The sequence below is a fragment of the Podarcis erhardii genome, assembly GCF_964252035.2.
Source record: "Podarcis erhardii genome assembly, chromosome: 2".
In the NCBI taxonomy this organism is placed as follows: Eukaryota; Metazoa; Chordata; class Lepidosauria; order Squamata; family Lacertidae; genus Podarcis; species Podarcis erhardii.
The window spans coordinates 108,548,235-108,565,532 of NC_138498.1; the positions used below are offsets into that span (position 1 = coordinate 108,548,235).

General features: G+C 49.4%; 1 protein-coding gene across 1 annotated transcript in view; it reads left to right on the forward strand.

Moving 5' to 3' along the window:
- GABBR1 (gamma-aminobutyric acid type B receptor subunit 1) overlaps positions 1-17,298 on the forward strand; it is a 178,369-nt gene that overhangs the window by 153,325 nt on the left and 7,746 nt on the right. The window contains exons 17-21 of the mRNA XM_081852439.1: positions 542-674; positions 3,232-3,348; positions 5,168-5,275; positions 13,360-13,453; positions 16,133-16,260. Coding sequence (XP_081708565.1) covers positions 542-674; positions 3,232-3,348; positions 5,168-5,275; positions 13,360-13,453; positions 16,133-16,260 — 580 coding nt within the window. The remainder of the gene's footprint in view (positions 1-541; positions 675-3,231; positions 3,349-5,167; positions 5,276-13,359; positions 13,454-16,132; positions 16,261-17,298) is intronic.

Genomic DNA, 17,298 nt, shown 5'->3' on the forward strand with positions numbered 1-17,298 from the left:
GAACAAACACAAACCCCTGTGTTGCAAAATGTGACAATCTACAAAAATGCAAACGCAACACGCTGGCTAATAGCTGTTAGTAAATATATAATTGGTATGATGTCATTCAAAATATAGAAATATACAAATAAGCGACTTCAAAATAATATATATACAGTGGTACCTCGGGTTAAGTACTTAATTCATTCCGGAGGTCCGTTCTTAACCTGAAACTGTTCTTAACCTGAAGCACCACTTTAGCTAATGGGGCCTCCCGCTGCTGCCGCGCGATTTCTGTTCTCATCCTGAGGTAAAGTTCTTAACCCGAGGTACTATTTCTGGGTGAGCAGAGTCTGTAACCTGAAGCGTCTGTAACCTGAAGTGTCTGTAACCTGAAGTGTCTGTAACCTGAGGTACCACTGTATATATATCATACAACACATCTCACAAAATATACAAGTATCTGCAACTTCATAATGTGGGCATCGAGGGCAGCCTGGTTTAGATCCTTTCTGATGCAAATCCCCGCTTTAGGTCTCTCACACCTTCCGTTCCTTCACAGATACATCCAGAACTCGCAGCCGTACCTCAACAACATGACAGCTGTGGGTTGCGCACTGGCGCAAGCGTCTGTCTTCCCGCTCGGACTGGATGGCCTCCACATCAGCAAGGGCCTCTTTCCCTTTGTTTGCCAGGTACATGATAGACTCTCTAGAGGTCTGGGGCATCTTCTGTTGGACATAGACCTCCCAGTTAGATCACGCATAGGGCTGTTTCTGAGACCCGTAGCTCTCTTCTTTTTCCATCTTCCCCTGGGATAGAAGCGAGAGCTCCCCATGGAAATTGATGGACAAAATCCAAGTTTTGACATAGCAACACTCAGGCACCAATTTGCCTCCTCCCACCACCGAAAAAAGAGAGCAAAAGGTAGCAGGCAGTGGAGGATTTGATGCGCTTTCTAACTAGGAGTCTGTGGGAAAATTGATTCCTTTTTTAATTTTAAAACACGTTTAGAGGTATATGCATGCAACTCGATGGAGTGCAAGGTTTCCGCTCCAAGGACCGTTTTGGGTTGCAAAACCAAACTAGCCTCAACCCTGCCCCTGAACCACATTGCAAGGCTGCTGTAAAATACTCTCTTTCTCTTCTGTTGCCACACCCATTCAGTCAGCAGCATGGGAATATTATTTAGCAGAGCAGACAATGTAAAATCTTCATTGACCATTGAAGCTTAAGTAAAGTTGGTACGTCCTGCTGTATTTTACCAATGGGGAAAAGTAGGTTCCAGTCTTGACGCTTCCATTAGAGAATTGTAAGCGATGGCCTCCAACTTGCATGGCTTTGAAAGAGGATTAGACAAATTCATGGAGGACAAAGCAATCACTGGCCATTAGCCACAATGGCTATGTTCTACCTCTACTTTATTAGAATCATAGAGTTGGAAGTCTTCTTCTTTGGCAATCACTCATAGCCGAGTGAGATTGTCTTCCATAAACACGGTTTTAACAGTGAGTCTGTAAGTGACTGTGGAGGCCAATTCTGGATCCACACGTCCTTCCACAGCGGGGACGTTGGTTTCCAGGCGGGAGTTGATCATGGTGTGGATTTGCCAAGCGTGCCTTCCTCTTAGCATGCTTCTCCCTTGCGTCCTGCGTTCGAGTGTCTTCAAAGCCCATGACACCTTTGGTAAAGGCTTTTCTCCAAGTGGAGCGCTCGCAGGCCAGTGTTTCCCAGTTGTCAGTGTTTGGCGCTGTGGTCTAAACCACAGAGCCGAAGGCTTGCCGATCAGAAGGTTGGCGGTTCAAATCTCTGCACCGGGGTGAGCTCCCATTGTTCAGTCCCTGTTCCTGCCAACCTAGCAGTTCAAAAGCATGTCAAGTGCAAGTAGATAAATAGGTACCACTCCGGCAGGAAGGTAAACTGTGTTTCCGTGCGCTGCCTGGTTCACCAGAAGCGGCTTAGTCATGCTGGCCTCATAACCCGGAAGCTGTACGCCAGCTCCCTCGGCCTATAGAGCGAGATGAGCACCGCAACCCCAGAGTCTGCCACGACTGGACCTAATGGTCAGGGGTACCTTTACCTTTATACTACATTTTTTAAGATTTGCCTTGAGACAGTCTTTAAACCTCTTTTGTTGACCACCAGCATTATGCTTTCCATTTTTAAGTTCGGAATAGAGTAGTTGCTTTGGAAGACGATCATCAGGCATCCGCACAACATGACCAGTCCAACGAAGTTGATGTTGAAGAATCATTGCTTCAACATTGGTGATCTTTGCTTCTTCCAGTACACTGATATTAGTTTGCCTGTCTTCCCAAGTGATGTGTAAAATTTTTCAGGGACACCATTGGTGGAACCTTTTGAAAAGTTGGAAGTGACCCCAAGGGTCATTTTAGTTCAACCCACTGCAGTGCAGGAATCTCAACTAAAGCATCCATGACCGATGGCCACCCAGCCTTGGCTTTAAAACCTTGAAGAAAGGAGGTTTATCTAAGGCAGCATGCTTCCAAATATAACTCCCATCAACCATGACACTTGGCCATGCTGGGCGCTGATGGGAGTTGGAGTCCAATGCAGGTTCCCCAGACCTGAGGTGGAGAAAGAGGAAGGAGGATGACAGAGGAAACATGGGAGGGAAATCAAAACAGCAGTGAACAAGACTGGAATAGATAAGGTAAAGGTAAGGTAAGATAAGGTAAGATAAGGTAAAGGTAAAGGGACCCCTCGCTTTATTGGCCGAGGGAGCTGGTGTACAGCTTCCGGGTCATGTGGCCAGCATGACTAAGCCACTTCTGGCGAACCAGAGCAGCGCACGGAGATGCCGTTTACCTTCCCGCCGGAGTGGTACCTATTTATCTACTTGCACTTTGATGTGCTTTTGAACTGCTAGGTTGGCAGGAGCAGGGACCGAGCAACGAGAGCTCACCCTGGTGCACTAGGCTCTGTGGTTTAACCCACAGTGCCACCCACGTCCCTTACTGAGACAATAAGCTGTGGTAAATCAGTGTTTTTTGGGGGGATGGGGGACACAGAGAGAGAGCACCCACCCACCGAAGCTGCATTTTAAAGCCCTCTCCATTCTAGACTGGCAACCACATGGCTTTTCCATCCAGGTTGCCTCCATAATGCCTAGTTTGTCTCTGTGCTACAGTTTTGTGGGGAGGTCTGGCAGTTCTTGGGTATGTTGTGCAAAATGTGGCACTGCTCTTCACCATGCTCTTCTGTTGCTGTTGTGGGATGTCCAATCCACAGGCTCGTCTTTGGCTCCTGGGCTTGGGATTCAGCTTGGGCTACGGCAGCATGTTCACCAAGATCTGGTGGGTGCACACTGTTTTCACCAAGAAAGAAGAGAAGAAAGAACGGCGGAAGGTGAGGCGCTTTGACCTGCTTTACCATGCCGCCAGAGACGAACTGCCTAGCAAGGATGAGGGAGCCGGTGTGGCCCTTCAAGCGTGGCTAGACTACAACTCCCATCATCCATGACCCTTGGGCCATGCCGGCTGAGGGCTGATGGGAGTTGGAGTCAACTCAGGTTCCCCATTCTAGTTGCGTAGCTTTCAGAGGTGTAGCCATGTTAAGTCTGCGCTATGGCAAAACCCAGCAAATAGTCTTTTTTTACACTTGATCTTAGCCAAAAGGCCGAGAAGCGATACAAATAGTCTTTTTTTTAGCACGTGAAAGGTTCACAATTTGTTTGTGGCATAAGCTTCTATGCATTGAGGGGTGGTGTTTTTGTTTTAACTTTCTATTTTGTGCTTTTATCCTGCACTTTTATCTTGTGAACCACCCTGAGATCTCTGGATAAAGGGTGGTATATAAATTTAATTGATGATTATGATGGAGTGGGCTCTAGTCTGTGGATGTTTCTGCTGTAATAAGATTTGCTGGCCGCAATACTCTTTGAGGTTTTCGGTTGCAGGTAACACCACTGTGCAGTAGGGAGAGCGTTCAGCCGTTTGGTGCTGAGAAGGCCTCTCTTTGAAACGCCATTATTTATGAAACAGTTGTGACTGGCTAGATGGTGTGCGAAGATACCGTGGGAGCATTGGGCGAGAACTATGCATGCACCATACCTGTAAATCGCACAGCTTCCACCAAAGAATCCTGGGAACTATGGTTTGTTAAGGCTGTTGGGGACCCTGGCAAACTATAGTTCCCAGCATTTGTGCAGTTATGGGTGGGGGCTTTGGGGGTGATCGCAAGACCGAAGCCACCCATTTCAGAAGAAACCTATCTGAAATCAACACTACCGCTCCCTTGTTTTGGTCTTCCAGAATTGCTAATGCAGATTAAGGTTGCCTACTTCATATCTGGCAGGTGTGTCTCTAGGTTAAAGGCTTTTGGGTGGAGCGGTTCATACAATATAGCGAATCTCAGGTGTGCCATAGAGGGGAGCCTCTGTGCTTGACCTCTGTGAATGGTTTTTTGCGTATTCTGGAACACCCCTTTCAGCTGACTCAGGGCTCTCCCCGTCTTTTGAGCACTCATCCTGATTAGTTTGCTGGGAGATTAGGTGACATTGGGCGTCGACTGAGCGTTCATTCCGAATTATGTGCAGGGAGTGCAGATGGCATTGCGCCAAAGCAAGCATTATCCCACATTTCCCACTGATTTTCCCACCACTTTCCTTCTCAAAAAAACAACAACGCCCAACGCTGAATGGCAACTTAAATTGGCAAAAAATGTTCAGCCTGCAGATTTAACGTACAGAATAAGAGAACGAGAAGAACATACGATGAGAGAAGACTGGAAAATGTTTATTGAGTATACTATGGGGGGAAACTGTGTACACTTGAAAACGTTGGCGGCATTAAGATAAATTCAACAGTGTAAATAAGTTTTGATGGATGTAATAATGGAATACTGAATGGTTTAGTTTTTTGTAAAATATGCAGGGATTTATGATATGTTAAATGAACCATGGAAAGAGAAGGAGAGAAGTCCTTGATATTTTAAGGATGTTTAAATAAGTATTTTAAATAGTAAAACAGAAAATTTAAATTATATACACACAAAAATGCCCAACCCTTTGGGGAAGTGGGTTTGTTGCACAAGGTCTCCCAGGCAGCTATAACTGCACAACCTGAGCCAGCCACAATGGGACTGAATCCCACCCCCAAATAACAACCGCCTGGAAGTGCCCTCAGGCCTCTTGTTCCCTCATTCTGTCTTTCCTCTTCTCTTCCAGACTCTGGAGCCCTGGAAGCTCTACGCCACGGTTGGGCTGCTTGTCGGGCTCGACTTCGTCATCTTGGCCATCTGGCAAATTGTCAACCCACTGAAACGCACCACAGAGGTAATTCCCTTGCGTGTGGCTCTCATTGGGAGAGCTAGTGTGGTGTAGTGGTTAAGAGCGGTGGATTTGTAATCTGGTGAACCGGGTTCGCTTCCCTGCTCCTCCACATGCAGCTGCTGGGTGACCTTGGGCTAGTCACACTTCTGTGAAGTCTCTCAGCCCCACTCACCTCACAGAGTGTTTGTTGTGGGGGAGGAAGGGAAAGGAGAATGTTAGCCGCTTTGAGACTCCTTAAGGGGAGTGAAAGGCGGGATATCAAATCCAAACTGTTGTTGTTCTTCTTCATGCTGGAAGGATTAAATAGCTTGCAGGGCGATTGAACACAAGTCACATCCACAAATACACAAGGTGCTCCATGCCCAGTGCTTAATTGGTGACAGAACCAAACTAGGAAATCAGTTTTCAGTACAAGGCCTTAATTACTATTATTTATTTGATTTGTGTACCCCGTTTTATCAAAAGGTTCCAGAGCAGTGTCCAACATTAAGAACTCATTTTACGGAGCACAATAATAAAAACATAATAAAAGGCATAATAACAGACAGCGTAGTAATAAAATAATCATAACAACAGTCCACCCAAACCCACAGCTTTAACAGGCCATAGATTATTTAACGGCCAAGAGGAATGTTTTCACCTGGCGCCTAAAGGTATCTAATGATAGCACCAGGCAAGCCTCTCTGGGGAGAGCATTCCACAGATGGGGAGCCACCACCAAAAAGGCCGGTTCTTGTGTTGCCGCCCTTCAAACCTCTCGGGGAAGGGGGACATAGAGAAGGGCCTGAGATGACAAGTGCAGTGTGTGGGTCAGTTTGTATGGGGAATGGCTGTCCTTAAGGTATTGAGGCCCTGTAAGGCTTTATAGGTCAAGACCAGCACTTTGAACTGGGCCTGGAAAACAACTGGCAGCCAGTGCAGTCGGGCCAGGATTGGTGATATATGCTCAAACCATCATGTTCTGGTGAGCAGCCAGGCCATCTAAGAGCCTTTCCCAGATTCTGGACTTCCAGCACCAATCAGCCTCTCCCAGCGTGAGCAGCAGGCAGGGATCATGGGAGTTGCAGTCCAGCAACAGTTGGAGGGCGCCAGGTTGGGAAAGCTGGCCCAGTGCAAAGGGTTGTGCTACTGCTGCTCAGCCCTCCCCCATCCCTTCCACCCTCTTCCCATTTGAAGTCCCGTCTGCAGAACACAGTGATCAGGGGAGTGTGGCAGTCTTTTAGGTATCCTGGTCCCAAGCTGGACTGTAGAAGGCTTTGTAGACCTACACTAACGCATTGAGCCTTGCTGAGTGGCAGCAGCCAGTGCAATTCTTTCAGCAGCTGCATAATACGATGGTGATATTCCGTCCCGGTCAGAAGTTGAGCTGTTGCATTTTGCACATAGCTGTCAAGCGTCCCTTATTTGGAGGGACAGTCCCTTATCCCAGCGCCGTGTCCCGCTGCTGTCCCTTATTGATGATGTCCCTTAAATTTCCCGGGTTTCAAAGGAAGCAGCTCCTCTCCCTCCCTCCCTGCCAGCCAGGGAGGAGGGAGGCTCCAACTGTGTTGCTTGGATGCGTTGCTCACCCGATAAGGAATCTAAGAACGACTGAGGGGGGTGGAGCTTGCATGCCTTGTGCCGATCAAATCGGCCGCGTTGCCTGGGGACTTGCCTTTGCTCAGCACTTCCCAGCGGAGAGGTGACGGTGGTTTTCCTTGCTGCATCCCCTTTGCCGGGTTGCTGTGCTGTGGGAACCACCGCTTGAGGCTTCGTTTGGCTGCTGGCTGGGCTTTCTGCCTTTGGCTTGGAGGGGCTCAGAAGTTGAACATACTTGTGCTCCGAAAATCCCTTATTTTGGCTGCTGATCCCTTATTTCCGAATCTGCTGGTCCCTTATTTTCAAATCTGTAAGTTGACAGCTATGATTTTGCACTGAGTGCAGCTTCCAAGTCAGCCTCAAGGACAGCCTCACATTGCAGTCATCCAGCCCGGGGATTAGCATGGACGATAGGGGTCAGGCTGCCCTGTTCCAGAAATGGCTGTGGTTGTCTTACCAGCTGAAACAGGCCGAAGGCAGCCACCAAGGTCGCCTGGGCCTCTAGTGGTGATTCCACAGGTGGATCCAGGACCACCTCTATGAAGCTGCTCCTTCAGGGGCAGAGTGACCCCGTCCATAGCAGCCAGTTGACCAATGAGCTGGACTCAGGAGTCGCCCACCCACGGAACCTTCTTCTTTCTAGGACTCAGATTCAGTTTCATCCAGATCACCACCAAGTGCTGGCACTGGTCTAGGACTTCTCCCGATTCAGTTGCTACAGACAAATGGAGCTGGGTAGCACCAGCGTACTGATGACCCCTCAGCCTAAAGTCCCAGGTGACCACTCCCAGCAGCTGAATGTATGTGTTAAATAGGATAGAGAGCAGGATACTGTGGACTGAAAAAATGGAGAGGAATAATCTCAGGTTACAGATGCTTCAGGTTACAGACTCCGCTAACCCAGAAATAGTACCTCGGGTTAAGAACTTTGCTTCAGGATGAGAACAGAAATTGCGCACCGGTGGCGTGGCGGGAGCAGGAGGCCTCATTAGCTAAAGTGGTAGCTCAGGTTTCAGGTTGAGAATGGACCTCCAGAACGAATTAAGTTCTTAACCTGAGGTACCACAGTACCACTGAGCATACACAGAGTGCCTTTCTGCCACCCCTGAGCAACTGCAGCTTGCCTACACATATTTCAGAGTTGTGGAACAGTGTGTCCAATGCAGGCGGCAAGGTTTCCAGCCACACTTGACTCTCTTTTGAGGACAGAGCATTGTTTATTAAAACAGAGCTGACAGGTTTGTCTGTTTTTGCAGTGGAAGAGGGCAATGCTATACTCACAGTAGGCAAATTGTTCTGTGGAGTGCGTGACCTTACAGGAAGGGCTGTAGTGATGGTTTTCACTAATAAACATCTACGTGCACACTTATCCCGAGCTGCAGACCATGGAAGAATCTTCCTCCACCTCCCGTTTTGCCTCTTGTTTCCTGCTCTCTCTCCCCTCCACTACCTAATCCTAACTGCTCGTTCTTCTCCCACATCCTCACCAAAATTTCCTGGCTCCTTCCCACCCTAATAATCCTGACTCCCCTTTTGCCCGTCTCTCATCTGTGTATCTGCTTCTTTCTCTCTCCCTCCCTCCTCCCTGACACACATGTAGGGTGCATGGCAAGACGTCGCCGGCGGACAGCAGTTTTAAGATGTTTGTCGAAGGATCAGTTCAATCTGCTTTTTAAGAATTTACAGCTGTTGCTTCATGTTCTGCGCACTTTGTCGCTGGCACACAAACACGCCCCGCTTGCTGCACACGGATATTCTTGTAACCATTGGTTCCTGACATGGGACAAGCTTCCTGGGGAATTCCCAGGTGGAATTCCCGTGCGTGTGAGAATTCTAGAACCGGTTAAAGTGACTCTCAGGTCCTCCACCTGCCATTACCGCCTTTCTTTATAGGCAGACATTCTGCAAACCTGGGATACTTAATACCTTCTGAAAGCCTTAAAGGGGAACCTCTTCCAGCCTTACCTTATCCTGCAAGGTGGCAGTTAGGGAACCTTCCTTATATTTGTGTTTTTGTACTGTATTTTACGTTGTGAACCGCACTGAGATCTGCAGATGCAGGATATACAAATTTATCACAGGCGTACCTCGGAAGCCGAACAGAATCCATTCCGGAAGTCCATTCGACTTCCAAAACCAAAGCGTGGCTTCTGATTGGCTGCAAGAAGCTCCTGCAGCCAATCGGAAGCCGCATCGGACGTTTGGGTCCCAAAGAACGTTCACAAACCGGAACACTCACTTCCGGGTTTGCGGCGTTCAGGAGCCAAGACGTTCGGCTCACAAGGCATTCTACTTCCGAGGTACGACTGTATATCAAATTTATCAGACCCCAGGCTGGCATCTTAGAACTGAAATGGATGCAGGAGGTCGATTATATGTTCTCCCTATAGTCCCTGATACACACTTTAATACAGCTGGGGAGGTACCTTGCAATTGCAATTGGAGCACCGATGTTGGGGGAAGGGGTGTTTCCCCGATCTAAAATGCCCCCCACCCCCGGAAGCAGCTTTCGGAGCAGCAGTGGAGAAAGGGCAGATATAATACCCCCCAAAAAAAACACATTGTGGGCCTAAAAACTGCTTTACAGGATGATTTAGCTCAGGGGAGCAGCACAGCAGAATGGTCCATTCTCCACAACCACTGCAGAATCATCCCACCCAGTTAGGGGTGAGGGAGTCAGGTGGTCCAGTCACAGATCTAGGGAAGAGCCACGGCTCAGCAGGTAGAGCATCTGCTTTGCATGCAGAAGGTCCCAGGTTCAGTCCCCGGCATCTCCAGATAGGGTTGAGGGTGCCCCCTGTTTGAAATCCTGGAGAGCCACTTCCAGCCACCAGCGGTGGCTGTTGCCCTTTTGGACTGATAGGGCAGAAGGCAGGGAGACTGACAGTAGGTGGCGCCAGAGCCGAGGGGCAGAGCCCACCCGCTGACTGGTAGTGAGACAGGAGGCTGGTGGGTCCAGCTGAGAGCAGACAGAGGTTGGTGGGACAGTGTACCAGTTCCCTCCATGGACCAGCCTGCACTGCAGCCTGCCCAGTCGATAGCTAGATGGACCAATGGTCTGATTCACTATAAGGCAGGTTCCTATCTTCCACCGCCTGGTAGTTGCAACACTGGCGGTGCTATTAAAGTTCAGGCATCTCTATCTGACCAAGTGTTACAAGCAGTTATTAGCCGCGGTTATGGCCAACGTGATGCAAGAGGGACAACTTGGAACAAAAGAAAGTCACCAATAATTAATCTGTCAAAGGCCAAGGCTTGCGAACTTCCTGATTCCAGAAGGGTTAGAAGTTTTACAGGGTTTTGTGTTTTCAGGTATAAAGATAGGTGCTTACAGGTATCTGTGGTAAGACCAGCAAAAGGAGCCGTCTCTACAGCTGCACCGCCCAGGAGAGGACATTCCCTATGGCAGCCCCTAAGTCATGCCATTCACTAGTGTTTCTTCATTGTACATCTTCAGGCAAATTCTGAAGGCGCACCTAACTTTGCCCAGTTCTTTGGGACCTGAGATGCCAAAGGTGGTCCATGCCCGGCTTAAATTGTGGTCCCGTGGAGCTGGATAAAATTGTGTGTCTGCTGCTAGAAGACCCGTCATGTCCTCCTCAAACTCAAGCAACAGCTACACAATGTTTCTCAGCCCTCTAGATAGTCGTAGGACTGGGAATGTCTGAAATCCTGGAGAGCCGCTGCCAGTCCGTGCAGACAGCATTGAACTAGATGGACCAATGAGCTGACTCGCCATTAGTTCACCTACCCCAGCATTATCTACATAGACAGGCAGCAGTTCTGCAGGGCTTCCCAGCTTGGAGAAGCTGGAGAAGCTGGGAACCTTCTTCATAAGAAGTTGGTGCCCTGCCACTGAGCCATGGCCCTTCCTGAGGTGGGGGGGGGGCCTCCACGGCTGTTCTTCTCATTTGTTCTATAAGACATACCCCCTAAAACCCTCGAGCAACAGCTACACAACTTTCCTCAGCCTATCAACTCTCTGCTGAGGACCGTGGGTCAAGCAATGCCCACAGGATTCAGAAGTTGAGATTTGAGGGCAAACAATGGCCTAGATGAGGAGGCAGCCGTGGGGGCTTGGAATGTGACATCTCAGTGTTTAAGGAAAGCCTCTTTGCATTCCAACCCTTCTGGAACCAGGAAGTTTGCAAACCTCTGTCCTTTGACAGATAAGTGATTAATTACTGGCGAGTTTCTTTTGTTCAATGAGTCTCTCTTGCATCACGTTGGCATGTGGCTCTCGGTCAGATAGAGATGCCTGAACATTAATAATATTGCCTGTGTTGCAACTAGCATGAGACAAGAGATAGGAACCTGGCTTTGAGTGAGTCAGACTATTGATCCGTGTGCTGGTCCTGGGGGGGGGGGTGTTACCGTGCGGCGTGGTCTAAGTCCGGTTCTAGGTTGAGGGTATGGAGGCTGTCCGTCAGGGGCGAAGCGAGGTCCAAAACGAGGAGTCGGGCATGGTCAGGAACTCTGGCAGGAGAGCAGGTCAGGGTGCCAGCAGGAACAGGTTACCAATGATGTTGCTCCTGGAATCTGGGACTGGGCTGGCTGGCCTTTATCTCCTCTGAGGCCTAGGGCGGCCCCGGTCCACAGGTGACCCGCCTCTCCTGGCCTTAAGGCGAGCACTCCTCCTGATAGAACTTAGTTCCCTCCGCCTCTCTGCCCTGGGCCTCTGCAGCTCCGGAGAGGCTGGAGGATTACTGGACCCAGAGGCAACCTCACCTTCCCCTGACAGGGCTGAGAGAGGAGCACCTGCAGGCAATGGGTCCTCAATCACCTCTGGAGCCAGAGCGGATTCAGCTGGAGCCAGAGCGGATCCAGCACAGGTGAGGGCCCTTCAGGTTCAAGCCCCAGCCCTGGCTCAGCCGGCCCTGGAGACAGGGACTCCTGTGCAGGCTGGGATTCCTCAGGTTCAGCCTCTGAATCCGATTCCCAGGCCATCACAATCCGTCTAGCTCAGATGGCTACAGTAGAGGCTGGTGTTATGGGGGAACTGGCCCCCTGTCCCTCCTCAACCTCAGTCTGCTTTCAGTCAGGTCCCACCAGCCTGCCGTCTGGCATCCAGTCAGGGACTGGGCTTTGGCATATCATTGGCTCTAGCGCCACCTACTGTTAGCCTCCCTGCCTTCTGCCCTACCAGTGTCAATGAGAATCAGTCACTGCTGGTGGACTGGATTTCAGCCAGGGGACATTCTCAATCGTACCTGAAGATGCCAGAGATTGATCTAGGACCTTCTGCATGCAAAGCAGGTGCTCAACCCTTGAGCAACAGCTCTTCTGCAGGGGCCGGCCAGACTCAAAGCTACCAGTCTGCCCCCCATCATTTTTAAATCAGGGTCTGCAATTTACAGTACTAAAGGGATGCGAGTGACTGGCAGTCAACCCCCGTGCCACATTTATCCACAACGTCTGCTCGCAGAATAATTTTTCATTCATTCATCATCCCCATTTACCTGCTGCTTAATATGCAAAATACATAAGGGATTTTAAACATAAAACACAATGATATCTAGAGGCGGACCTACATTTTGGAGGCCTTGAAGCTCGAACTGTTATGGGGGCCCCTTTGAAACTACCACCGAGGTCTAGGTAACCACTGTTATCTTCTTCTGTGGGGTCGTTTACAAAAACCTTTTCAACATCTGTGTTACGGAGTCTCAAACTTTGGGGATGTTGAAATATAGGTAAAAGGAAGGTAAAGGGACCCCTGACCATTAGGTCCAGTCGTGACCGACTCTGGGGTTGCGTCACTCATCTCGCTTTATTGGTCGAGGGAGCCGGCGTACAGCTTCCGGGTCATGTGGCCAGCATGACTAAGCCGCTTCTGGCAAACCAGAGCAACGCACGAAAACAGCGTTTACCTTCCCGCCGGAGTGGTACCTATTTATCTACTTGCACTTTGACATGCTTTCAAACTGCTAGGTTGGCAGGAGCAGGGACCGAACAACAGGAGCTCACACCGTCGCAGGGATTCGAACCGCCGACCTTCTGATCGGCAAGTCCTAGGCTCTGTGGTTTAACCCACAGCGTGCGACTCAAACGGGGTCTACTACACACAATTTTTTAAAAGCGATGTGGGCTGAAGTCACTTTTGGGGCCCCCCTCCAGGATTAGGGGACCTGAAGTTTAAGCTCCATTAGTTACATTGTAGATCTGCCCCAGATCATTAAGAGAGAAAAGAAAGATGTATACACAACACCGTAAGCAAACATATAAAAGCAGAGATCCTGCTGGTAAAACATCTGGGTAAATTTCAACAGGTCATAAAACAGAGCGTTGGGATAAAATCCTACAAGCCGGAGACTGTTCTCCAGTTTGAACCGCATCTCCGCCTGCTCCTGGGCATGTGATTGGGGCAGGCCTGACTCTGCCCGGCATCACACGCTCTTTGGCCCACACAAGGCAACAACTGAATAAATGGCTGGCACTGTGACTCATCGTTGTTAACTCGTGTTTCGCATCTTCCTCAGTGATTAAACCCTTCCTTCCTGTGTCCCCTGCAGGAATTCACCAAAGAGGAGCCCAAGAGTGACATCGACGTGCTGATCCTCCCTAAGCTGGAGCACTGCAGTTCGGAGAGGATGAACACTTGGCTGGGTGAGCCTCTTCAGCCATGCTGCTGGGGGGCTGGTTTTGTCCAGCTTCTGCCCATCCCCTCTTCCCTATGCCTGTGCCCTCCTTCCTGTCCTCTGGAATACCTGTTTCCCCATCCTAGGACTACTAGAGCCCTTGCCAGACTGGGACGTGTGTGTGTGTGTGTCTCTCTCTCTCTCTGTGTGTGTGTGTGTGTCTGTGTGTCTGTGTGTCTGTCTGTGTGTCTGTCTGTCTGTCTGTGTTTGCATGTGTGTGTGTTCTGCAACATGTCATCGGTGCAATAATAGTACATTAGAATGGATCTCTGGGGATGTGGGTGGCGCTGTGGGTTAAACCACAGAGCCTAGGACTTGCCGATCAGAAGGTTGGCGGTTCGAATCCCCGCGACGGGGTGAGCTCCCGTTGCTCGGTCCCTGCTGCTGCCAACCTAGCAGTTCGAAAGCACGTCAAAGTGCAAGTAGATAAATAGGTACCGCTCTGGTGGGAAGGAAAACGGCGTTTCCGTGCACTGCTGTGGTTCGCCAGAAGCGGCTTAGTCCTGCTGGCCACATACCCGGAAGCTGTACGCAGGCTCCCTCGACCAATAAAGCGAGATGAGCGCTGCAACCCCAGAGTCGGCCACGACTGGACCTAACGGTCAGGGATCCCTTTACCTTTAATGGATCTCTGCTGCTTCCACAGTGCTACTGCATTCTTCCCATCTGGAAGGACACTTTTATATTACAGCGCACCATAGATGGGACACACCAACTGCAGGACATGGACTGGTTGGAAATGGAGCAGTATGACTTCCCATAAACCTTTGGCAGGCAGAGTGTTGAAAAGCACATTGGGTATAACCCCCCCATCAGCACCATGAACCCAAATAATTATCCTAGGCTGGAAGGGACCACGAGGGTCATCGAGTCCAACCGCCTGCAATCTTTTGCCCGACTTAGGGCTCGAACCCACAACCCTGAGATTAAGAGTCTCATGCTCAACTGACTGAGCTATCAGTGAACTGTCTCCAGACTAGGCAAATTGGTGGTAAGTTTGAACAAGGTTCTTTTAAAGTTAGTTATAGTAATGTCCATGGACCACCCATTCCTCCTTTCTGAAAACATGGTTTTCAGAATTGGTGCTATAATACCAGATTTGAACCCAACTGCTTGCTATTAAACACCATATATGCTAGGGAGAAAGCAGCACTTCTGGCTTCAGAAAACAGGAAGCTGATGGTGGCCAAGCTTCACGTACAAAACTGTTCCCTAACCTATTGTTCCAGCAAAGGGACCATGTCTATTTTGAGGATACACACAGACGATCCAGAAGAACAGATTATGCGCAATTAAAAAGGATGCCTGGAGAGGACCCAAAACAACTCAGTTCACCGTCCCACACATACTGCAATCCATCCTTCCTTCTTTCTCCCAGCAACACAATTCCTGTTTCATGGCTTGTGCTCTCAGACGTTCCTCTTGCATGGTTCAATCCCAACTCGGCCATGAAACTCACTGGGTGACCAACTGTTAGAGTATATTGAACTGGCTAGAGAGGCAATTAGAGATCACACTAGACAAGAGTTTCAAAAAGCATGGGGGAAATGCAGAGAATACTTCACAAAACAGTGCCCTCAAATACATACCTGGACTTGTTTCGATTAATGTCTGCAGGAGACTTTGTGGATATTTAAGTTATAATTAGAAAAATCTTAATAATTATTCATAAAGGAAACAGTTTATAAGAAGTAAATAAGGAGGTCAGATACAGGATAAAGGACGTATTTTATTTTGTTGTTTATTTTGTTGTATGTTATGCTCACTGTATGTTATGTTCACGTTTAATGAGGGTGGATTGTGTATTGGGGGTGTTATGTTGTAAATAAAATTCCAATAAAAATTTTATATATATATATAAAAGAAACTCACTGGGTGACCTTGGGCCAATTGAGCATTCTCAGCCTAACCCACCTCGCAAGGTCGTTGTGAGGATGACAACGGAGGAGGAGCAGAACCATCTACAAACCACCCTCAGCTTCTTGGAGGTAAAGTGGGGTATACCGTATTTTTCGCCCTATAGGACACACTTTTTCCCCTCCAAAAATGAAGGGGAAATGTGTGTGCGTCCTATGGGGCGAATGCAGGCTTTCGCTGAAGCCTGGAGAGCAAGAGGGGTCGGTGCGCACCGACCCCTCTCGCTCTCCAGGCTTCAGGAAGCTATCCGCAAGCCTTGGGAGCCCGCGGGAGTTCCCTCCGGGCTCCCAAGGCTTGCGGACAGCAGCCTGCAGCCCGAAACCCGGGGAGCGCAGTGGAGCGTGCCCCGCGCTTCGGGCAGATATCCGCAAGCCTGGGGAGACTTGCGGGAGTTCCCAAGGCTTGCAGATAGCAGCCTGTTATGGGGGCTGGGGTCGGGGGAAGCCCGGGCTTCCCCCTCCCCAGCCCCACGCCTGGGGGGGGGATTTTTTTCTTTATTCCCCCCCCCAAAAAAAAACTAGGTGCGCCCTATGGGCCAGGGCGCCCTATGGGGCGAAAAATACGGTAAGTAATGGAAACACATAGAAATGAAGGGTATGACTATCAGTCAGCAATAAGCCATGTGCAGAGTCTCCACCGCCCACTGCAGTGGCCTTTCCCCATGCCTCTTCCTCCATTACCACTTTGAGGGCCCCTGCTGACCCCTTCTTCTCTCTCTCCCTGTCTGCAGGTATCTTCTATGGCTTCAAAGGGCTGTTGCTGCTTCTGGGCATCTTCCTTGCCTATGAGACAAAGGGAGTCTCCACAGAGAAGATCAACGACCACCGCGCTGTGGGCATGGCGATCTACAATGTGGCTGTGAGTCGCTTGTCTCTAACGTGTCCAGACCACTGGGCTGGCTTGAAAATCTCATGCCCTTGTTGAGTGGGCTTTCTGAGAGAGGGAAATCAAACCTGGACTGCAGTCAAGAGAGAGCGAGAGCAACAAGTCCTCCTGACCCACAACCTCTGGGGAGAAAGAGCAAAGTTTTGCCGTGTGTTCCTGCATGCAAATGCTTGATTTTGAGCCATGCTGGTTTACAGTCTGCCCTGGGGAGCTATGACCAGTCTTTATAGACCAGGGGTCCTAAACTGGTCCACATGGCATGTCTGGACTTGTGATTCAAGTCAGGCATTGGCATAAGTTGTTGTTGTTTAGTCGTTTAGTCGTGTCCACCGGAGCACGCCGCAGTTTGGTCAGACTCATGTTTGTAGCTTCGAGAACACTGTCCAACCATCTCGTCCTCTGTTCCCCCCTTCTCCTTGTGCCCTCCATCTTTCCCAACATCAGGGTCTTTTCCAGGGAGTCTTCTCTTCTCATGAGGTGGCCAAAGTATTGGAGCCTCAGCTTCATGATCTGTCCTTCCAGTGAGCACTCAGGGCTGATTTCCTTCAGAATGGATAGGTTTGATCTTATTGCAGTCCATGGGACTCTCAAGAGTCTCCTCCAGCACCAGAATTCAAAAGCATCAATTCTTCAGCGATCAGCCTTCTTTATGGTCCAGCTCTCACTTCCATACATCACTACTGGGGAAACCATAGCTTTAACTATACGGACCTTTGTCAGCAAGGTGATGTCTCTGCGCTGTCTAGGTTTGTCATTGCTTTTCTCCCAAGAAGCAGGCGTCTTTTAATTTCATGGCTGCTGTCACCATCTGCAGTGATCATGGAGCCCAAGAAAGTAAAATCTCTCACTGCCTCCATTTCTTCCCCTTCTATTTGCCAGAAGGTGATGGGACCAGTGGCCATGATCTTTGTTTTTTTGATGTTGAGCTTCAGACCATAATTTGCACTCTCCTCTTTCACCTTCATTAAAGTTTCTTTAATTCCTCCTCACTTTCTGCCATCAAGGTTGTGT